The sequence below is a fragment of the Mytilus trossulus genome, chromosome 12 (genome assembly GCF_036588685.1).
Source record: "Mytilus trossulus isolate FHL-02 chromosome 12, PNRI_Mtr1.1.1.hap1, whole genome shotgun sequence".
Classification (NCBI taxonomy): Eukaryota; Metazoa; Mollusca; class Bivalvia; order Mytilida; family Mytilidae; genus Mytilus; species Mytilus trossulus.
The window spans coordinates 48,008,551-48,033,389 of NC_086384.1; the positions used below are offsets into that span (position 1 = coordinate 48,008,551).

Sequence of the window (24,839 nt, forward strand, 5' to 3'; positions counted from 1 at the left end):
CTTCATTTTGGACAAACTAACCTTAGGACAAAAACTTAGCATTAGTCAGTATACACTGAAAAGTGATAAAGGTTAAGGACTTTCCTTTCAGATGGACATGTACACCTTACAATGCTTCCATGAAACAATTAAAGTAGACCTGCTACAATATAATAACACACACATTCATCTTTATTATATCACATAAGACTGAACAGGGTCATTGAACCAAGAAAAGATCATTAAGCCTTCATGTTTGAGTGACCTCTGTCAGATGGTCATGTATATTTATATACCTATCAATGCTTCCAGGAACAAATTATGAGGGGGGGGACAGGGGGGTACCCTTCTCCTTTCTCCTACCCCTCTTCTCCTTTCTCCCACCCCTCTTCTCCTTATTTTTTTTTTTAATTTACTGGAAAAAAGAGATATTTTATTTTTTCATATTTTATTTTTTTCTCCAACTTTTTCTCCTTTCTCCCAGCCTTCCTCTCCTTTTTCCTACCCCCTTTCTCCTTTCTCCCACCCCCTTTCTCCTACCCCCTTTCTCCCTGTCTCCCTTACCCCTGTCCTCCCCCTCAATTATAGTAGACCTGTTACCTCTACCATACATTGGTAACAAACAAAAAGACAAACACATTGATTACTGACTTGATGAAAATGAGATAAAGATAAAAGGACCCTTTCCTATGTAAGGGAGCTACCATTTGATTTTTATGGGGGGGCTAGAATGAAAAATTTTGTCCTGCCTTTTTTTTTAGTTGTAATCATGTCCTACTTTTTCATTATTCACTCTATCCGGTCCTGTTTTTTTTTTTTTAGTTTATCCTGACTTTTTTTACATAAATTGTCATCCTGACTTTTTTTTTAGCAAGTGTCTCATCCTGCCTTTTTTTTACTCAAAACTCCTGTCCTGCCTATTTTTTTTTCAAATTTCATCCTAGCCCCCCCCCTCCCCCAAAAAAAAAAGTCAAATGGTAGCTCCCTAAAGAAATAATTTATATATTTACCATAAATGACATAAAGTTTATACTGTAAATCTTCAGTATATTTAGCACAAAAACTTAAAATTGTTCACTGTACATTAAAAAGAAAGTGTAAGGTCAAGGGTCATGCACTTAATGATTCAATAGATAAGGGACTAGATGGGTGTCTTTTGTTTTTAATTCTTCAAATTTTCAAGAATATTTAAAGCAAATTAACACTACCAAGATGGATCATTTAAATTTCTTCATTTAAACATCAGTTCAAATATAAATAGCATTCCTGAATCCAAATTTGCAATTTTAATAAAATTCCAAAAACTGATCATTTGCAATAGTATGTGATTCAAAAAGATTGTGGAAGTCTCTATAAACTTAATATGAAAAAGAAACAGAAATTGTGCAATAAAAAAATCTCCATGCAAGATGTCAAACAAATGAAAAATAACTCGCATTCAAATATTTTTGCCCTATTTACAAATTTGTTTTCTGACAAAGCACAATACACATCCATGGTTTATAATGAAAAATATAATGACTAAATACGGCAATTATTTTAAGTACTAAAGAAATCACATACTGAGATCAATGCATTTAACTTATAATGTAAAATAACAGACCACATAAACAATTATATTTATACAAAACTATTTTTTCAGTGGAGAAAATATATACATCTATTCACTATAAAAATACAAAAAAAGTAAAATTGATAAGGCAATTCTCCCCCTCCCCTTTTTTAAAATTCAATATCTTATTTAATATCTTATTATCACAATGGAATGAAGTTAAAACAATGACTAGAAATGTATTTAAATTTATGTATTAGTTTACTTTTTCAATGTCACAATAAACCTCATTTCCACAAAATATAAAGAAATGGGCCAATTTCCATTTTTTTTTATGAATAACATATCTTAATTGAATTTTAAGCTCGTCAAACTGTGCACTTAATGTTTCAGAGGTCTAACTTTAGTTAAAATACAGGAGATGCTGTTGAAAAGACAAATTTCACTTGCATTGCATTCCTTCAAAACTTTGGTTTTAGTGAACATCATTAGGGTGTTTTGGGGTGTCGTTACTTCTGTTCCTATGTTGAGCGATTGGTTGAAAAAATGATAATGCTATATTGCACAAATTAATCGGCAAATCAAATTCTTATAATGGATATTCAGTACTGCTATCATTAGGCAATTGTGATTAAGTACCTACGTAACAAATATTATTTTTAGTTTATTCTGAATAATGACCATCATAAAGGCGCACAAAATTGACGATCTTTTCAGGTGAAGGACGCAACTAGAAAGTTATCAACTTCACAAAATTCTCTATTTCTTGCCTATTTGGAGTGCAAAATAAAACTTTTTATTTAAAACAGAATTGTTTAAATTCACTTATCAAATGTTTATTTAAGAATTGAATGCTTCTTTTTGTAACTTCATTGGGGTGTAAAAGTGTTGACCGAAATATATTTTGTATGAAATGCAAAAGTGCTTCATTCTAAAAAGTTTTTACAACCCTATGAAGTTACAAAAAGATGCATTCAATACTTATAACTACATTTTTTTAGCTATGCTCATGAAAACACATTTTTTTTTATTTGATTCACCTGTGCACTTTATTGTGGGACCAAGTGTTATTATGAATGATACATACGTCTAATGTAATTATTAGTCTTGAAATGAAGAGCCAAATTATGCCCTTACCAAACCTACTACCCCTTTTATGTGAAACTGATTTGAATGTACATTAAAACTTTTGAATTTTTAGTTGTAACTAGTTGGTATAAGGACTTCATCAATGATAGGCAATATAGGAAAGGTGTACTGACATAAGTTATCTCTAAACACATTAACTCCAAAATGGAGCTTTCGTTAGTAGAACCCATGTTAACTATGTGTATCAGTGAGAAAAATGTAAAAGCATAAATATATATATACCAATACACATAATTAACAGGGCCTGGTGATGTTTCATAGCCTGACCGGTTTCGGTCTAAAAAGGACCTTCATCAGAGGCAGAATGCTGGATTAATGTTTTGCACCCTATTTATATAGATATGGTTAATCTCAACCCCCGGTTAAATCTCAACCGCCGGTTAATCTCAACCGCTGGTTAACTCAACAGCCAGTTAGCATATCTAAATAAATAGGTTGCAAAACATTATTCGACTTCATCAATGATACTTATCACATTATTAAATCACATTTGTATATCAGACTCTGTCATAAGTTATGAGATATTCTGGATAACACTGTTCACTTCTGTATACTATAAATTCTCTGAACAACCATGTCCCATCAGCCACTACTGAGTCAAATGGAATATGATGGCCTTTTGTACAGTTTGATTTCAAACAACTTGCACATGGTGGTGTTACGAACTTCTCAGGCTTACTCGTCACAAACATATCTCCAAGCAACATTCTCATCAGTAACATTTTTCTGCCAGGAGATTGCCTGTTTGAAGCACTATCTGAAGAAAAAAAAACCAATAAGAGTAAATAGGAGATCACATACAAAATTCTTTCTTGAATAATAAACAGTGGTGGATACAAAATTTTTCATAAGTGGGGGCTCACTGACTTCCTAAGATGGGGCCGCTTCGGTCATGCTTCAGTGATTCTCTATATCATCAACCAAAATTTTCCCAGAAAAGGGGGTAGGGCCTGTGATCCCTGCCCCCTCTAAATCTGCCTCTAATTAATCAATTTCTGTCTAAGGTGTCCATGGCCTTGCCCACCACTTGTAGAATTTTTTTTAATTCAGTGCTTTGTGATGTGTCTTTAAAAGTGTTGGACTTTGCTTTAATATTTCTGACTAAAGTCTCCTTTTGGTAATGTTTTGTTAAAAAAAATAGTTGTTGTTTCTATTGTGAAAATCACATATGATATTAATGGATTGTGAAATATAAAATATAATGTTTCCATCTTGAAAACCACAAAAATGAAGCCTTATTAATCAGTTATCCATTATTGGAATAATAAATTGGTTGCAATGAAATAACATGATTTCGAAATAAAAAAAATATTAATAATAATTTTGAAAGTGGTAGACATCTGTCATGATGTGTTATTTGGCTTAAATTTGTGTTAGTGTTATTTTGGATAAAAAATATGTTTTATTTTAAGAAAGAAAATTTTATGTTTGTATTTAGTAAAATTTTAATTAATGTGTTTATTTAATTTTACCTATGCTGTGGCATTAGTACTTGAAATGTCACAGTTTGCTCAAAGCACTTTATTTTGAAATATTAATTGTAACTAGCATATGTCACTTTGAAAGTTTAATATTTTATCAAAACATTATGGGCACAGGACGTTTGCGCTTTTTACCTGTAAAACGATATGACATTTGCGCTTTAATTTTGAATCCAAAACCTATGATGGTCAAACCTGTATTCAATTGACCGGACATTTGCGCTTTAAACCTATAGTTGTCCATCTGTAATTTTAAGTAGAAGTAATATTACATAGATGAATTTAACTTATGTTTTTCATTATAATGACAAATGGTGCAAAATCCTTCCATGCCCACTTTTATGAACAGTTTTACTCACTCATTCTGCAAATATTTTTTTCTTTTTGAAGAGTATCATTTGACAACAGTCGGTTAATTACAATTTGTTATATTGATGAACATGCACCCCAGAATTTAGAAACATAAAATGAACATGATTATTTATTTGAAATATGGGAGAAATACCAGTCAGAACAGATTTAAAGTCAGAGCTATATTTTTTTTCGGTCCTTGGGCTTCAGATATCAAGCGAAAAACTGACCAGTGATGACTGTATGTGTAAACATGTCTTAAGAAAGTTTTCTTTTACTAGTTTTAGCTGTATATAAACTTTTTAACATATATCAATATGCTATGAAATGTGCTATGGAATGAGTTTTAATCTTTTAACTCTGCGAGGTCAAACCTGCCGGTCCCAAGCCCAGATTAAAGAGGCGGTCGAGACATATTTATTTATTTTGGATTTTAGTATAAATATTGTTGGTAAATTTTGTTAAAGCCGTCAGTTTTTCGGAAGCATAACCTCACACTACTCATGTCATTATACTGGCCCTATAAGACTGTCTACCAGTCTACTAGTTGACTGTGTAGTGTGAGACAAAAATTTATCTCTGACTCTTAATTTAACTTTGAAAATACTTTTTAAAATCTTTTTATTTTGAGACTATTTATTTTGAATTTGAGATTAAGTACATTTTATGATTTAGCAATTTTGAAAGAAATTGTTTTACTTTGGAATTGATTTTAGATTTGATAATTTGTACTTCAATTAGATTATTATTATTATTTGGAATTGTTTACTAATTGATTTGTTATCATCATTCGTTTAAATTGTAACAGTAATTAAATTATGAAAACCTTCCTTGCGTTTTAGCTATGTCTATCAGAACATTAAGCCTAGCGATAGACTGACCCCCTGTCCCTTGGTTCCAGCACATACGAGTTAGCTCCCCGTTATCTAACAGTGCTCTGGAGTGGACCTTGATGACACATCTTTTATTTCACATCATACAGCAATGGGTATTTAAAAGACGTGGTCTGCTGGTGTCTAACAAAGTAATAACACAAAAAATTTTTTTTTAATTAATTTAAATTTCTATATAAAACTTAATTCTCAATTGAAGCTTTTGAAAAAGTGTTTAATTTAAAATAACAAGAGGCTCTCAAGAGCCTGAATAATCGAAATAAAATATAAAATTTATACTAGATACTCTGAAACTCATTTAGCCTAAGTTTGGCTGAAATTGATACAGCAGTTTCAAAGGAGAAGATTTTTTAAAGAAGGTCAACATGATGAACAAATTGTGAAAAAAGTCTTTAAAGGGCAATAACTCCTTAAGGGGTCAATTGACAATTTTGGTCAATTTGACTTATTTGTAGATCTTACTTTGCTTAACATTTTTGCTATCAACAGTTTATCTGTATCTATACTAATATTCAAGATAATAACCAAAAACTGCAAAATTTCTTTAAAATCATCAATTCAGGGGCATTATACCTGCAAAACCAGTTACCCGATTTGGCTGAAAATTTCAGGACAGGTAGACCTTGACCTAATAAATACTTTACCTTCTTGTCTTATTTGCTCTAAATGCTGGAGTTTTTGAGATATGAGCCAAAAACTGCATTTTACCCTGTGTTCTATTTTTAGCCATGACGGCCATGTTTTTTGACGAAATAGAAAATAAAACACAAACTTTATCTTATACACCCTACTGATCATTCAGTTGAAGTTTGGTTGAATTTGGTTGAGTAGTTTTAGAGGAGAAGATTTTTTTAAAGTTAGCAAATATGATGAACAAATTGTGAAAAATTGTCATTAAAGGACAATAACCCCTTAAGGGGTCAATTGACAATTTTGGTCATATTAACTTATTTGTAGATCTTACTTTGTTGATAATTTTTGCTGTTTACAGTTTATCTTTATCTATAATAATATTCAAGATAATTACCAACAACTGCAAAATTTCCTTAAATTACCAATTAAGTGGCAGCAACCCAACAATGGGTTGTTTGATTCATCTGAAAATTTCAGGGCTGATAGATCTTGACCTAATAAACATTTTTACCCCTTGTCAGATTTGCTCTAAATGCTTTCGTTTTAGAGATATAAGCCAACCAAAAACTGCATTTGACCCCTATGTTCTATTTTTAGCAATGGCAACCATGTTTGTTGATAGATCAAAACTTGGGATACAATTTATAAACTAGATACCCTAAGGAACATTCAGTTAAAGTTTGGAAGTATTTTTTTGGCTAAGTAGTTTCAGAGGAGAAGATTCTTGAAATAGTTTACAACGACGACAGACGACGGACGACGGACGACGGACGCCAAGTGATGGCATAAGCTCACATGGCTATGCCAGGTGAGCTAAAAATGAAAAAAAAAGACTTTTACTTGGTGATGCTAGAAGGTAGCTCAAAAATCTTTCATGACATCCAAAGATTATAAATTATGATTCTAGGCACATAAATAAAATAAGTGAAATCAAAAGAAAGACCTAGGGAGGTACCATTTGATTTTCATTTTTTAGTCCTACATTATATTTTCATTGTAATATCTGTTCTGCCTTTTTATTTTTTCACTCATTTCAGTCCTACCATTTTTTTTTATTAGTTTATCCTGACTTTACTGTATATGAATTGTTATCTTGCCTTTTTTTGTCAAGTTGCTCATCCTGCTTTCTTTTTTAACACAAAACTCCTATCCTTTTTTTTCATTTTTCATCCTACTCTACCCCCCCCCTAAAAATCTAAAAATCAAACAGTTGCTCCCTTACCTGCATACTGATCAGCCTTCGTTGATGATTCAGCGGCATAAATTCCACGTCCAAACATGGCTTTATCTCCCCCTAATCTGTCATCCAGTCCTTTGTTTATAATGTTTTCAACAACCTGATCATTAGTTCCATGAAATAAATAACACTCATTAGCATGAGAAGCCAAGTCTAGCCCAGCCCTCTTGGAATGTAGAGCTGTCAAAATTGGTCCACTAGATAATTTTTTCCCTCCACCGGTAACATGTTCAAGAGCTGCATATTTCTTACCTCGTGCAAGGTCTCTATAAAATTTCTTCTTTGTTGTATTATATTTATCAAACAGTCCATAGTTTTCAATTCTTTGAATTTTTGTAACTTGGATACTAGAATGAGTTAGATTTTTAGCATCAGCACCTTGTCCAACTTTAGCTTTATCCCATGTCTTCATAACAAGTTGTTCAATAAATTTAAACATGTTTTCGTCTCTTTCAATAGTGACCTTTTTTGCTGTGTCACCTTTAAAAAAACCCTTAACATTTGCAGCAGCTTGTTGTATGTTACCTTGGAAATTTTTCCAATATGAGGGTACATTAGCATCATCACATTTTGACAACCAATAGTCATGAGGTCCTCCTGCCTTTTGATCGTTTTTATGATTATCGTTCTTTCCTGAGGGACTATCTGTTTTATCATTTAGCAAAATTTCCAATATTTCTGTTTTTGTTTTAGTTACACCATCTTTCTCACCTTTAATGGTTAGTTTGTCCTGATCTAAAATGGAAATAACTATTTGTTTAAGGTATCAAAACTATATACCATGTACTGTAAATTTAGAAATTATAACATGCCTTTATTATTACAATTTTTAAAGAATTGACAAAAATAAAAGGTAAATTATTGAGATATTGGGAAACGCTTACAGAAATATGTATCAAAACTATATACTGTAAATTTAGAAATTATAACATGCCTTTTATTTTTACGATTTTTTATAATTGTATTAAGGTATGAGTTAAATGAAAGATTATATTTTAATATGTATTTGAATTTTATTTGTAGAAGATTTAATCCTTTTTATCCCAAAAAATGTAAATATAAGGAACAATTTTGAATGGTGACAAAAAAGGGAAAGTAATTCAAGTTGAAATTTTTTGTAAAACATGACAACAGTGAAATTTAATTACGACCTAAAACTTCTTAAGGTAATTGGTGTTAATTAACAGTGTGTTTGACACCAAAGCTGTCAAGTGAAGAAATGCACTTAATGGGTCACTTAATTTGACTGTTTACACAGCTAGCTGAACTTCTGTTAATGGAAGAATAACGAATTTGGCTGGTAAAGCGTTGAAATCCAGGTGAAAATGGGTCATTTTTGGAATTCCGGGGTTATTCAGTGACACGCGGGTGTCCCAAGTGATCCCTCAGAATTGTGAAAATCTCGGGTCACATTGCCAGGTATGGTGTCTTGGTCGTAGGGATATTGAGAAAGCCCCTTCCTACCCATGGAATAGCCCTAACCCTATAGAGTCTGAAATATCAAATGTTTGCAGCAATCACGTACCTCTTTCAATCCAGACATGGCCTTTCTTAGCTGCTATAATTTTCTTCCAAGTGCTGGTTGACAATGATTTTATCTTATCATTCTTAATAATATCCTCATTCAAGAATGTATCTTTTATTTCTGTAGATAGAGTTTTGCGTATCTTTTCTCCCTCGGCTTTTGAAACTGCAAATAACTCCACTGAAATGGCTTGTACAGTCAATTTGGGTTTATCTGATCCATCTTTAGATCCAACAGCTAAAAGTATTTGAAAAATTCACACTTATATCTAATAGAGCTTTTAAATGTAAAACAATAGACCATTTTGAGTTTGTCCTTTACCGGAAAAGAGTAGTAAATTACACCAGAAATAATGGTTGTTCTGCATGTTCTTTATCACAATTGCCTATTGATAGCAAGCCTGATTTTGTGAGAATTCAATTTGCCGAATAATTCATGCAATATAGGAACGTAGTTTTCCAACCACTATCTCAACATGGGAAGGGAAGTGATGATGCCCCTAAACGCACTAATGATGTTTCTTAAACCAAAGTTTTTGACAAAAATGCATAGAACTCAAAAGTTGTATATTCCAACAATTCAAAACAAAAAAGCCAGATTCATGTACATAACAATAAAAGAAAATACAAATATAGCAACAAACAACATTAGCAACTGTTTTTCTTACAAAAACTATGAAAAAATATCAAGGTTTTTATAAGATTTTTAAAAATAGCTTTTTAAACCATAATTTAAGGAGGCGCGCGGGTATAAGATTTTAGAAAAAAAATCAAACATTTATTTTTCATTACAAATTTTATTAATTACCTTTAGTAGTTGTTACTATATCATATGGTACAAAAATCATTCCAAAAAATCAATTTGTGTTGACCCCTGGTGACTTTTAAAATGTAGATATCATTGAAAAAGCTCCAAATTATCTCCCTTTGGTGCAAAAATGCCATATTTTGGCATTAAAATTGAAATATCTTTTTTAAATCATCGGTGACCTATATTTTTTATTGTTGTTTTCGAATAAGCTGTACATAAACTAAATAATTGTAAAATTTAAGCGATTTCTGTAATTTAGTTCTTCTTTTATTTCGATATTACCGATATTTCGCCTATTAGATCAACAGAAAAAAAGGACATTAACAAAAATGTATACTTCTTTTGAAGGCAGATTGTGAGCGTAAATGAACAGTGACCCCATTTTTTTATTTCATTTTTCCATTAAGTATAAGATAAAGTTCATTTATAGAAAAATATAGCGAAATCCTATATTAAATTAAAAAAATCATTTAGACCCGCGAGCCCCCTTAATTGTGAAATAATGAAAAGAAAATTATGTGATAACAGGCAAATTTTAATGATCCAAGATGGATAACACTAGAGGATTCCAAATATCTGACAAAAACTCAATAAAATGCTTTGCCTGATATGACCATCGAAGTAAACCCTAAACAGTTCAAGATTGGACACAATATTTAAGATTTAATACTGTCTGAATTTAGATTGTAATTTTAAACATTTGACATAATATAGGTTTCTGACACAAAACAAACAAAAAAAATTGTTTGCGGTCGTATACAAACAAATAAAGTATAACTTACCCTCTTTACTATCTGATGGTGAGCTGTCGTGTTTATGACGATCATATATGACGGATTCTGATAGCTTTTCTAATTTATCTTTGAATGCACCAACAGTTGCAGAATCAAAGATTACAAACTTTATTTTCTGAAAATAGAAGCAATAAAATCTATCTTTCACAATATTTTTTTTTTTTTTATTTCAGGTCTGCATTGAAAGAAAAGTACAAGTTAATGGGCGCATTTCATTTGCGCCGATTTAAAAAAAAATAAAACCTTTCATTTGCGCCAAAAGGTTATATATCATTTGCGCCAAAAAAAAACACCTTCATTTGCGCCATTTTACAGGTATGACAGGTAATATAACGGAAAAGTTAAAGAATTTTTACGATTTATTTTGTTTTTTGTTTGTACATAACTCCCCGTGGATACATGTGTGGGTTCATACTCATTTCTAATACAAAACTGAGAGTCACTAAGGTTATAATTATATATATAGTGTTCACATGACCAGTCCAGTGTGAGGTGTCAAGATGGACATAGTCAAACAGAGGAAAGAATTCTGTGATATTTGATGACCACATGTATAAGTTATCAAATGTTTTAAACTAGAGGCTCTAAAGAGCCTGTGTCGCTCACCTTGGTCTATGTGCATATTAAACAAAGGACACAAATGGATTCATGACAAAATTGTAAAAACGGCAAAATTTCTTTAAAAATTACCAATTGGAGGGCAGCAACCCAACAACCAGTTGTCCAATTCATCTGAAAAATTCAGGGCAGATAGATATTGACTTGATTAACAATTTAACTTCTTGTCAGATTTGCTCTAGATGCTTTGGTTTCATAGTTATAAGCAAAAAACTGCATTTTACCCCTATGTTCTATTTTTAGCCGTGGCGGCCATCTTGGTTGAATGGCCAGGTCATCGGACACATTTTTCAAACTAGATACCCCAAAGATGATTGTGGCCTAGTAGTTTCAGTGGAGATTTTGTAAAAGATTACTTAGATTTATGAACTAGAGGCTCTAAAGAGCCTGTGTCGCTCACCTTGGTCTATGTGCATATTAAACAAAGGACACAAATGGATTCATGACAAAATTGTATTTTGGTGATGGTGATGTGTTTGAAGTTCTTACTTTACTGAACGATTTTGCTTCTTACAATTATATCTATCATGAACTTTGCCCATTAGTAACAGAGAACTATATTTGGTAAAAATTTACATAAATTTACCAAATTAATGAAAATTGTTAAAAATTGACTATAAAGGGCAATAACTCTTTAAGGGGTCAATTGACCATTTAGGTCATGTTGACTTATTTGTAGATCTTACTTTGCTGAACATTATTGCTGTTTACAGTTTATCGCTATCTATAATAGTATTCAAGATAACCAAAAACGGCAAAATTTCTTTAAAAATTACCAATTGGAGGGCAGCAACCCAACAACCAGTTGTCCAATTCATCTGAAAAATTCTGGGCAGATAGATATTGACTTGATTAACAATTTAACTTCTTGTCAGATTTGCTCTAGATGCTTTGGTTTCATAGTTATAAGCAAAAAACTGCATTTTACCCCTATGTTCTATTTTTTAGCCGTGGCGGCCATCTTGGTTGAATGGCCAGGTCATCGGACACATTTTTCAAACTAGATACCCCAAAGATGATTGTGGCCTAGTAGTTTCAGTGGAGATTTTGTAAAAGATTACTTAGATTTATGAACTAGAGGCTCTAAAGAGCCTGTGTCGCTCACCTTGGTCTATGTGCATATTAAACAAAGGACACAAATGGATTCATGACAAAATTGTATTTTGGTGATGGTGATGTGTTTGAAGTTCTTACTTTACTGAACGATTTTGCTTCTTACAATTATATCTATCATGAACTTTGCCCATTAGTAACAGATAACTATATTTGGTAAAAATTTACATAAATTTACCAAATTAATGAAAATTGTTAAAAAATGACTATAAAGGGCAATAACTCCTTAAGGGGTCAATTGACCATTTAGGTCATGTTGACTTATTTGTAGATCTTACTTTGCTGAACATTATTGCTGTTTACAGTTTATCGCTATCTATAATAGTATTCAAGATAACCAAAAACGGCAAAATTACCAATTGGAGGGCAGCAACCCAACAACCAGTTGTCCAATTCATCTGAAAAATTCTGGGCAGATAGATATTGACTTGATTAACAATTTAACTTCTTGTCAGATTTGCTCTAGATGCTTTGGTTTCATAGTTATAAGCAAAAAACTGCATTTTACCCCTATGTTCTATTTTTAGCCGTGGTGGCCATCTTGGTTGAATGGCCAGGTCATTGGACACATTTTTCAAACAAGATACCCCAAAGATGATTGTGGCCTAGTAGTTTCAGTGGAGATTTTGTAAAAGATTACTTAGATTTATGAAAAATGGTTAAAGATTGACTATAAAGGGCAATAACTCCTAAACGGGTCAACTGACCATTTTGGTCATGTTGACTTATTTGTAGATCTTACTTTGCTGAACATTATTGCTGTTTACAATTTATCTTTATCTATAATAATATTCAAGATAATAACCAAAAACAGCAAAATTTCCTCAAAATTACCAATTCAGGGGCAGCAACCCAACAACCAATTGACCGATTCATCTGAAAATTTCAGGGCAGATAGTTCTTGACCTGATAAACATTTTTATCCCATGTCAGATTTCCTCAAAATGCTTTGGTTTTTGAGTTATAAGCCAAAAACTGCATTTTACCCCTTTGTTCTATTTTTAGCCGTGGCGGCCATCTTGGTTGGTTGACCAGGTCACGCCACACATTTTTTAAACTAGATACCCCAAAGATGATTGTGGCCAAGTTTGGATTAATTTGGCCCAGTAGTTTCAGAGGAGAAGATTTTTGTAAAAGATTACTTTAATTTACGAAAAATGGTTAAAAATTGACTATAAAGGGCAATAACTCCTAAACGGGTCAACTGACCATTTTGGTCATGTTGACTTATTTGTAGATCTTACTTTGCTGAACATTATTGCTGTTTACATAGATATAGGAAGATGTGGTGTGAGTGCCAATGAGACAACTCTCCATCCAAATAACAATTTAAAAATTAAACCATTATAGGTTAAAGTACGGCCTTCAACACGGAGCCTTGGCTCACACCGAACAACAAGCTATAAAGGGCCCCAAAATTACTAGTGTAAAACCATTCAAACGGGAAAACCAACGGTCTAATCTATATAAACAAAACGAGAAACGAGAAACACGTATATATTACATAAACAAACGACAACTACTGTACATCAGATTCCTGACTTAGGACAGGTGCAAACATTTGCAGCGGGATTAAACGTTTTAATGGGCCCAAACCTTCTCCCTTTTTCTAAAACAATAGCATAACATCACAACATATAAAAACATACGATAAAATATCAATTAGCAGACTTAACTCAATCAAAAAACGTATGATTACAAAAGTTTATCTCTATCTATAATAATATTCAAGATAATAACCAAAAACAGCAAAATTTCCTCAAAATTACCAATTCAGGGGCAGCAACCCAACAACCGATTGACCGATTCATCTGAAAATTTCAGGGCAGATAGATCTTGACCTGATAAACATTTTTACCCCCATGTCAGATTTCCTCAAAATGCTTTGGTTTTTGAGTTATAAGCCAAAAACTGCATTTTACCCCTATGTTCTATTTTTAGCCGTGGCGGCCATCTTGGTTGGTTGACTAGGTCACGCCACACATTTTTTAAACTAGATACCCCAAAGATGATTGTGGCCAAGTTTGGATTAATTTGGCCAAGCAGTTTCAGAGGAGAAGATTTTTGTAAAAGATTACTTTAATAAACGAAAAATGGTTAAAAATTGACTATAAAGGGCAATAACTCCTAAACGGGTCAACTGACCATTTTGGTCATGTTGACTTTTTTGTAGATCTTACTTTACTGAACATTATTGCTGTTTACAGTTTATCTCTAACTATAATAATATTCAAGATAACCAAAAACAGCAAAATTTCTTCAAAATTACCAATTCAGGGGCAGCAACCCAACAACCGATTGACCGATTCATCTGAAAATTTCAGGGCAGATAGATCTTGACCTGATAAACATTTTTATCCCCCATGTCAGATTTGCTCTAAATGCTTTGGTTTTTGAGTTATAAGCCAAAAACTGCATTTTACCCCTATGTTCTATTTTTAGCCGTGGCGGCCATCTTGGTTGGTTGACTGGGTCACGCCACACATTTTTTAAACTAGATACCCCAATGATGATTGTGGCCAAGTTTGGTTTGATTTGGCCCAGTAGTTTCAGAGGAGAAGATTTTTGTAAAAGCTAACGACGATGGACGACGACGGACGACGGACAACGACGGACGACGGACGCCAAGTGATGAGAAAAGCTCACTTGGCCCTTCGGGCCAGGTGAGCTAAAAATGTTTAAAGATTGACTATAAAGGGCAATAACTCCTAAAGGGGTCAACTGACCATTTTGGTCATGTTGACTTATTTGTAGATCTTACTTTGCTGAACATTATTGCTGTTTACAATTTATCTCTATCTATAATAATATTCAAGATAATAACCAAAAACAGCAAAATTTCCTCAAAATTACCAATTCAGGGGCAGCAACCCAACAACCGATTGACCGATTCATCTGAAAATTTCAGGGCAGATAGATCTTGACCTGATAAACATTTTTACCCCCATGTCAGATTTCCTCAAAATGCTTTGGTTTTTGAGTTATAAGCCAAAAACTGCATTCTATTTTTAGCTGTGGCGGCCATCTTGGTTGGTTGACTAGGTCACGCCACACATTTTTTAAACTAGATACCCCAAAGATGATTGTGGCCAAGTTTGGATTAATTTGGCCAAGCAGTTTCAGAGGAGAAGATTTTTGTAAAAGATTACTTTAATAAACGAAAAATGGTTAAAAATTGACTATAAAGGGCAATAACTCCTAAACGGGTCAACTGACCATTTTGGTCATGTTGACTTTTTTGTAGATCTTACTTTGCTGAACATTATTGCTGTTTACAGTTTATCTCTAACTATAATAATATTCAAGATAACCAAAAACAGCAAAATTTCTTCAAAATTACCAATTCAGGGGCAGCAACCCAACAACCGATTGACCGATTCATCTGAAAATTTCAGGGCAGATAGATCTTGACCTGATAAACATTTTTACCCCCCATGTCAGATTTGCTCTAAATGCTTTGGTTTTTGAGTTATAAGCCAAAAACTGCATTTTACCCCTATGTTCTATTTTTAGCCGTGGCGGCCATCTTGGTTGGTTGACTGGGTAACGCCACACATTTTTTAAACTAGATACGCCAATGATGATTGTGGCCAAGTTTGGTTTGATTTGGCCCAGTAGTTTCAGAGGAGAAGATTTTTGTAAAAGTTAACGACGATGGACGACGACGGACAACGACGGACGACGGACGCCAAGTGATGAGAAAAGCTCACTTGGCCCTTCGGGCCAGGTGAGCTAAAAATGGTTAAAGATTGACTATAAAGGGCAATAACTCCTAAAGGGGTCAACTGACCATTTTGGTCATGTTGACTTATTTGTAGATCTTACTTTGCTGAACATTATTGCTGTTTACAATTTATCTCTATCTATAATAATATTCAAGATAATAACCAAAAACAGCAAAATTTCCTCAAAATTACCAATTCAGGGGCAGCAACCCAACAACCGATTGACCGATTCATCTGAAAATTTCAGGGCAGATAGATCTTGACCTGATAAACATTTTTACCCCCATGTCAGATTTCCTCTAAATGCTTTGGTTTTTGAGTTATAAGCCAAAAACTGCATTTTACCCCTATGTTCTATTTTTAGCGGTGGCGGCCATCTTGGTTGGTTGACTAGGTCACGCCACACATTTTTTAAACTAGATACCCCAAAGATGATTGTGGCCAAGTTTGGATTAATTTGGCCAAGCAGTTTCAGAGGAGAAGATTTTTGTAAAAGATTACTTTAATAAACGAAAAATGGTTAAAAATTGACTATAAAGGGCAATAACTCCTAAACGGGTCAACTGACCATTTTGGTCATGTTGACTTTTTTGTAGATCTTACTTTGCTGAACATTATTGCTGTTTACAGTTTATCTCTAACTATAATAATATTCAAGATAACCAAAAACAGCAAAATTTCTTCAAAATTACCAATTCAGGGGCAGCAACCCAACAACCGATTGACCGATTCATCTGAAAATTTCAGGGCAGATAGATCTTGACCTGATAAACATTTTTACCCCCCATGTCAGATTTGCTCTAAATGCTTTGGTTTTTGAGTTATAAGCCAAAAACTGCATTTTACCCCTATGTTCTATTTTTAGCGGTGGCGGCCATCTTGGTTGGTTGACCAGGTCACCCCACACATTTTTTAAGTTAGATACCCCAAAGATGATTGTGGCCAAGTTTGGATTAATTTGGTCCAGTAGTTTCAGAGGAGAAGATTTTTGTAAAAGATTACTTTAATTTACGAAAAATGGTTAAAAATTGACTAAAAAGGGCAATAACTCCTAAACGGGTCAACTGACCATTTTGGTCATGTTGACTTATTTGTAGATCTTATTTTGCTGAACACTATTGCTGTTTACAGTTTATCTCTATCTATAATAATATTCAAGATAATAACCAAAAACAGCAAAATTTCCTCAAAATTACCAATTCAGGGGCAGTAACCCAACAACCGATTGACCGATTCATCTGAAAATTTCAGGGCAGATAGATCTTGACCTGATAAACATTTTTACCCCCATGTCAGATTTCCTCAAAATGCTTTGGTTTTTGATTTATAAGCCAAAAACTGCATTTTACCCCTATGTTCTATTTTTAGCCGTGGCGGCCATCTTGGTTGGTTGACCGGGTCAAGTCACACATTTTTTAAACTAGATACCCCAATGATGATTGTGGCCAAGTTTGGTTTGATTTGGCCCAGTAGTTTCAGAGGAGAAGATTTTTGTAAAAGTTAACGACGACGGACGACGACGACGAGGGACGACCGACGACGACCACGACGACGGACGACGGACGACAAGTGATGAGAAAAGCTCACTTGGCCCTTCGGCCAGGTGAGCTAAAAATGGAGACAAATCCGTCAGGTGTACCAAAAAACCCGTAAAGCCAGGATTACGACTGATACGGACAGCAAAACAATTTTTAGCATTACTTGTATGATTTTATCGAGGTTTTAGCATAACTTGTATGATTTTATTGAGGTTTTAGCATAACTTGTATGATTTTATGATAACTGATTTCTGAGGAATATGTTTAAAACCTTCTTTATTATTAAAAGACTTTTTGAAAAATTTAATGTTTTATACTATTATTACCTGTAACTACATGTATTGACCTGTATTTACCTGTAATATTGGCACAAATGAAAGATGTAGTTTTTGGCGCAAATGAAATGTGGTTTGTGGCGCAAATGAAAGATCTTTTTGGCGCAAATGAAATGCCAATTGGCGCAAAAGCAAAGCACCGCAAGTTAATATGATATAATTTTTTTGTGATATGAAAATTGATGATTTTTGTTATGCCATAGAAAGGCCCCAATCTCTTGAAACAGATCATCAATTAAGTATTGAAGCTCAAATTCTGCTCGTGAAAACTTCTCTTAGCTGTAGATTTCAAATAGACACATTTTGGTAAAAATATGGCATTCTTTCAGGGATACAAAATATCTTCATTTCCAAGTTCCTGATAAGTGCAAAGCCTAAATAAACTCCAAAAACGAATGAAGGCCCAATATTTTAATCTAGAAAAAAGGTCCTTCCAGCTTAATGAGTTACCGTAAGTTTTGAAAAGCAGAAATTATAAATTTTGAAAAGCAGAAATTATATAATAATCTTTATTTGTCATATAAGTAACATTATACTTGTGACATAAACAAAAGTAACAACAACAATAAAATAACTGAGTTGAACACACACATATCTATATACATGTATATACAAGTAAAACTAACTAAGAGTCCCCTGTCCTCAGCTCTAAAGACTGTTTTATAAAGGAACCTGTTTTTTTCACTTGGTTTATATTAGAAGGATTTAGTAGGATTACTAGTTTTTGTGTATCAGATAGATATGGAAACATAGGATTATCTATTGCCATGTCATTAAAAAGTTTTATACGTAAAACGTTATTAATTTGACAGTGGAGGAGAAAGTGATTTTCATCTTCTAAGGTTTTACAAGTTGGACATGTCCTAATGTCTCGAGGTATTTTTTAGATATCTGCCCTTTTCAATGAGCAAATTATGGTCACTAATTCTGATTTTTGTAAATAAACGTCTAGTTTCAAAATTTTGATATTTAAGATAAAATTCTTGGTCTTGTTTGACTTTAATATTTTTGTAAAGAAAAAGTTTGTTATTTTCGTTCAAACTATTTATTTTATTTTCCAGTAGTTCTGAATAAAATTTACTTGTAATATTTTTAATCCAAGTCTTTAATTTGTTAACTTGTTCCATGTTTTGACAGGACATTACTTTTTGTGTATCAATATTCATTTCTTGTGTTGAGTCTTTTATAAAAGTGAACCAAGTATAAACTCCTTGTGAATCAAGGTGTTTACTTAATGTATAACTTTCTTTTAGTAACGGGTTTATGTTTTCAGTATTTAATCTAGCCCAATAAAGAATTGCTTGTGTTTTTATATATTTTTCTATTGGTTGTCTACCAAGTTCAGCTTTAACACCTAAATTAGCAGATGTTGTTTTAGTACCTAGAATATATTTACAGAAATTAACATGAAACTTTTCGAAGGGAGTCTTATCCAAATATTGGAAATTATCTATATCTTTGTTTTGAGATTTTAATCTGCCTTTTGCTCTATAATAAGATTGATATGTATCCATGTATGATATTTCAGCATTATATGTTAAAATTGGTTTTATAAGAGAATCAAAAAGATTACAGGATACATTAACAGGGAAATTTCCCAAAAAGGCTGCATGTGTTTTTAATGAAAACAGAGCTTTCCTAGCTTTTTTGGCTAAATCTGTTAAACTTGCATTTATAAACCTTGAGTGCATCAAAACTAAAATGGCCTAATTAGATCAGTGGTAATTTTTGCCACTGCAAATCTAATTTTAGGATAATTACAACTTGTATTGTGGGTCAGTATAAAACATTTGCTGACCTACTTCTTTACCACCACATCAGTTTAATCACAAGATATAAGTATTAGGTAATTTAAAGTCATAAGAAACCTCAAATCAAAAAAAATAATGCATATGTTTTTTATAACTCAATGGATAGTTTTCATTCTAAAACTTATGTACATATACTTTTTTCTGAAGAAAATTCTTTAATTTATTCATATTTAGAAGAAGTTTACTTTATTTGAATTGCTTCCTTCCAGCAAGCAATTCCCCCGATATATTTTCCGTATGCAAGGTGACCTCAGTGTGACCCATCTCGTAAAAATCCGGTGACCACAATACGCATGGAGGTCCTTAAAATAAACTATTATCTGAATTTACATGTTAAACACGTGCTCAATTTCCTTGCTTTTTTGTTTATTTTTTTCTTCAATTGTTGACAAATAGGTGACAATCGTTAAACTTCGGCTTCAAAACACGAACTTTAATTACCTGCCATATTTTCACAACATCACTGACTGATTGAAAAAAAAATTGACGATTATACGAAATTTACACGAAAAAATTATAATTTCGAGCACAGAAGACTAAGTTTATGATGTTTGTATGCATTTGTTTAAGAATTGGAAGAACATTATTTTTCACCGGTCACTCGTTTCTTATGACTTTAATACTTGTGTAAATCAAAATTACAGATTTTTTCATCTGTCTGTGTATTAAAATGAATGGCTAGTTACAGGAAAGCATGCTTTCTATTATTTTTGCCCTAAAATATCTTTACTTAATCAGAAAAAAAGTCTTCCTATTTTTCATCTGCTCCTTTTTTACTGTTGAAATGGTATATAGCTATGGGTTTAGATCAATTAAAAGTTTTAAAACAATTTAAGAATTTTCAACTTGACTTGTAACAATACAGATTTTAAAAAAATGTCTGGAACTTACCGTAATACATTTTGACCTCTGAGCTGTGACCTTGGCCTCAGAAACAAGACAATTTACAACTTCATGGACAGGATATTTAAGTAGCTGTCCAGTTCCAACTGCAGAAAAGGCCACACAATTGTGGTTCCTAATGCTACACTGCCTCAAACAATCTCTAACTGCTTTATACAAAACCTGTAAAAGTCAGGGAAGATAATTACACCAATTCATAGGTATAAAAGTAAAAAGACCAACAAAGAAGTAACATTAGTGTACAAGTGTCTTATTTAATGTTAAAAGTCTTTAAGATGAAGGTTTTACTATAAGTATACATAAACTAAACATTTTTAAATATCAATAAAATTGAGGTCAATGTCAGATTATACCTACCAGACAGACATTTTCTTCTCACAATAATTCAATCCACCAAATATAGTTGACCAACTGCCTATAGTATACAAATAAAGGGACAATGTGTCCATGGGACACAGATTATCCTCTTGCTTGCATATAACATTATAAAGGGACATAACTCCTAACAGTAAAAGAAATGCAACCCAAATTCAAACTTGATCTGTGTTTTGTGGAATAAGTGTCATAACATTTGGTTGAGGTAAACTAAAGTTATAAAATGTAAACTAGATTTGGAATGAACTGACTTGCTAAAACTAAATGCATGCCTCCAACATTGTGGTGAAAGCCAAAAAACATAACCCCAAAATCTTAACTTCTACATTATGTTCAATGAAAATGAGGTCAAGGTAATAAAATATCTGCCAGACAGACATGTACACCTGAATGATTCCATATACCAAATATAGTTGATCAATTGCTTATAGAACTTGGAAAAAAAAATACAAAATAATAATACATTGTATTGACCAATGAACTATGGACATGATGAAAACTTGCTAAATTGAAATGAACCCATACACCAAATTAAGTTAACATTGTACTCATACTAAATGAGAACTTCACATGACAATTTCTTTTTAAGTACATGTTGATTTTGAACAATGAAAATGAGGTCAAGGACAATGGACAATAGGTTTGAAGCATCTAGGTTTCCTATCTTCTGAAATATAAAAGCTTTATAAAAAAAGTTTAGACAGCCCTCGATCATACCATAAATTTATCAAAGGTGAGACAAAAGTACCTTGAATGGCATTGAAAGAGTAACATGAACAGTGAAAATAACTCAATCGTCTTTTTCTTTGGGATAAAATATTTCATGTATTTTTAGGATATGCAGAATAAAGGTGGATAACAAAATATCATTACCGATTTGTCACCAGTCCATTTTGGTATTTCAAGATGGCAGACTTCTTTACACGCTAGTCCAGGTGACTTTTCAGTAAATATTACAGTACTGGTTTCAGTGGTTTCTTGTCCTCTTCTTGCTTGAAAATATTTCTACAATGAAAAAGTTACATTACATGTAAAATCCATTAGAATCTGTTGTTTTGATTTGCTGAAAAAAATCACCAGAGATTTTAAATAACACATTGCAATTTTCATGTCAGTACTAGCTCAAGTCACAAAAACACATAGCAAACAAACGGCAAAACTTGTATAATATCTAGCAATTTCACGGCAGCATAAAAATGTAACTATAAGAATTGAATGCTTCTTTTTGTAATTCTTTAGGGTTGTAACAATGTTGGTAGTATGAAGTGCTTCCACTGTCATAATATCTATACGTTCTTTTAACCCTTTAAAATAAATTTGGATGCATGCTGTCCTGCATACTATAAATTCAGAAAATATTGCGAGATTTTCATTATTGTGAAAAATAAGACAGAGTTGTAAATGCAATAGTTTTAACTCTCATTTTGAAATATTTAATATGAATAAATCAGGATTTTTTTCAGAAGAATTTTATAGAGTTATCTCCCTGTAGTGTTATGTACCACCTTAAGTATTTAAAAATTAAATCATGTTGACTGTATTCAAACTAAACATGTGTCATGTCTGGTCCTTTTAAAGATGACTGCAGTATGGGCTTTGCTCATTGTTGAAGGTCATAAAGAGACCCATAGTTGCTAATTTCTGTGTCAATTGGTCTCTTGTGGAAAGTTTTCTCATTGGCAATCAACCACATCTTCTTTTTTATAATATTGAAGTTCAGTTTTAATTCAAATCAAGTATAATTACCTGTTCAAACTCCGCACCACATTTTTTCATAAAAGCCTGTGTTATTCTGCTCTTATTAAAATTGTCGTGTCCTGCTGCCACAACATTCACCAGAACACCAGACTAATAAATAAAAAAACATATATGAAAGTATCTAAATATTGAGGGTCTGAAGGGGGGGGGGGGTCTGTTATTCTGTAAACATTCAATTTTCACCCCTTTTTTTCTCTAATCTTCAAAAAATAAACACCTATTTTCTCTAATCTTCAAAAAATTAACCCCTTTTTTCTCTAATTTTCATATTTTTTGCCCATTATTTCCTCATCTTCATTTTTTAAGGGCATTATTCTTTAATCATTTAACCCCATTCAAACCCTGAATTATTGTGATCAACAAATAGTCTGTAGCGTATTCTTCATTCTTTCGTGGCATACCAATATTTGTGGATTTCATAGATGAAGGTGAATGACAATGTTAAATGTTCAACAAAGTCAAAATATTCCATAAGTTTGTATGCAAAACTAAAAAATCAAATATCAGCAATAGTACTGTTTTAACTCAATCCAGGAAATTGGTACCCCCTAAAAACTAAAATAAGAGAACAAAATAAACTTTTAAACCACAGCTGCCAAATTTTAAAAATCCTATTGGATATTTTAAGCACTAGAGAAACTTATGTTCTTTTTCTTTTGTCATAAAATTTAAGGTACAATGTATTCAGAAAATAACAGAAAAAGTAAAAGATAAATTTTTGTTACTTATAAAAAAAAAACCACCAACATGTTCCACTCTTTCAAGCCTTGAACATTTTGATTATTCAACTGATCTACTATTGTGGCAATGGTAATGCTTATATAAATTAATAACTCTTTACTCACTCTTTCATGAACAATGTTTCCTTGTTTGAGAATGATTTCCAGCTGGTCAATGCGATAAGTACTAAAGTTGCTATGACCATCTTGTTGTGGTTGTTTAGGTCTTGCGCCACCAAAGTCTGGAGTAATATTTCTTCTTTGTAAATCAGGTTTCTCAGCTCTTTGGTGAAAAAATAAAATAACTCATGGACATACTGTATAGTTACGTTATGATATTAAAATATAACAATAATGTTTCCATAGTACACAGATGATTCCCATTCACACTATCATTTTCTACCTTTCCGTTTACCTTGAAATTGGGGTCAAACCTCTGTTTTGGCATTAAGATTAGGAAAATCATATTATAGGGAACAGTTGTACTCAGTTTCTAGTTGTATGGACTTCAACTTCATCAAAAATTACCATGACCAAAAATTTAGCCTCAAGGACCAAATACTCTAACATGAAGTAAGACAGATGGACAAACAAACAGGTGAATGGACAAACAAACAGGTGAATGGACAAACAAACAGAAACAGGTGAATGGACAAACAAACAGGTGAATGGACAAACAAACAGACTCACAGACCAAAATATATAATGCCTCTACAGAGGCATGGAAAATATAGCTGTGGTATGACTGTAAGGGAACACTTAAAAGAAAAAGCGCATTAAAGAATAATCAATCTTTCTGCCTATAATAAAGAAGCTTTATGTAGCTTCCAAAACCAGTCAGACTAAGAATCATCACCAGGTGCTGCTAATTGTGTGTTTTTGACGTAACCTGATTTATCCCATATCACTGAGTTTAATGTTTACAAACCATTTAAAATCAGCTGAATGAAGATACTGGCTAAAAAATGCTCTGAATTTAAAAGATTTGGTATTTCTACAAATCATCAACCAAAACATCAAGACAGCATGACTACCAAGTATGATAATTTAAATAAGGCCCTTATATAACAGTGTAGGCCCTTATGTAACAGTGTACATGTTGGGAAAGAATAACTTATATTATTCCATATTTCTAAAACTTTAGTAGGTTTTTGTATATTACTGAGATTTTGAATAAATAAGCATAATCACCTGAGGAAAAGTATATTCACGTGAAAAACGTTATGTGCGTTCACGTGTATAATTTTGGTTAAAAAAACGTTTGATGTACAATTGGTTTTGGTAAATATTTTCCATTACATACATTTTTGTCAGAATATGGAATAAAACATTTAATGTCTTTTGTTTCCATAAACATGTGGTTTCATTGACTTTTGGCCTCGGTGAATATCAGTTTTTCAAAAGTCAATTAAACCACACATTTACCTAATCAAAAGACAGTAATTGTATTATATTTGGTAAAGGATAACTTAAAAAAAAAGTGTGGCACTATCAATTCATTATTCTGCCTCTGAAGAATGTTTATATAGGACGGAAACCA

At 32.5% G+C, this 24,839-nt stretch overlaps 1 protein-coding gene across 3 annotated transcripts in view; it reads right to left on the minus strand.

Annotated features, from left to right (window-relative positions):
* Positions 1-940: 940 nt before the first annotated feature.
* Positions 941-24,839, minus strand: part of LOC134692726 (uncharacterized) — a 45,986-nt gene continuing 22,087 nt past the window's right edge. For all 3 annotated transcript variants that reach the window (XM_063553227.1, XM_063553228.1, XM_063553229.1), the window contains 8 exons: positions 23,426-23,582; positions 22,569-22,670; positions 21,696-21,827; positions 20,436-20,609; positions 10,393-10,519; positions 8,801-9,037; positions 7,261-8,010; positions 941-3,437 (listed from right to left, as the gene is read on the minus strand). In XM_063553227.1, coding sequence (XP_063409297.1) covers positions 3,178-3,437; positions 7,261-8,010; positions 8,801-9,037; positions 10,393-10,519; positions 20,436-20,609; positions 21,696-21,827; positions 22,569-22,670; positions 23,426-23,582 — 1,939 coding nt within the window. In that variant the 3' untranslated portion in view covers positions 941-3,177. The remainder of the gene's footprint in view (positions 3,438-7,260; positions 8,011-8,800; positions 9,038-10,392; positions 10,520-20,435; positions 20,610-21,695; positions 21,828-22,568; positions 22,671-23,425; positions 23,583-24,839) is intronic.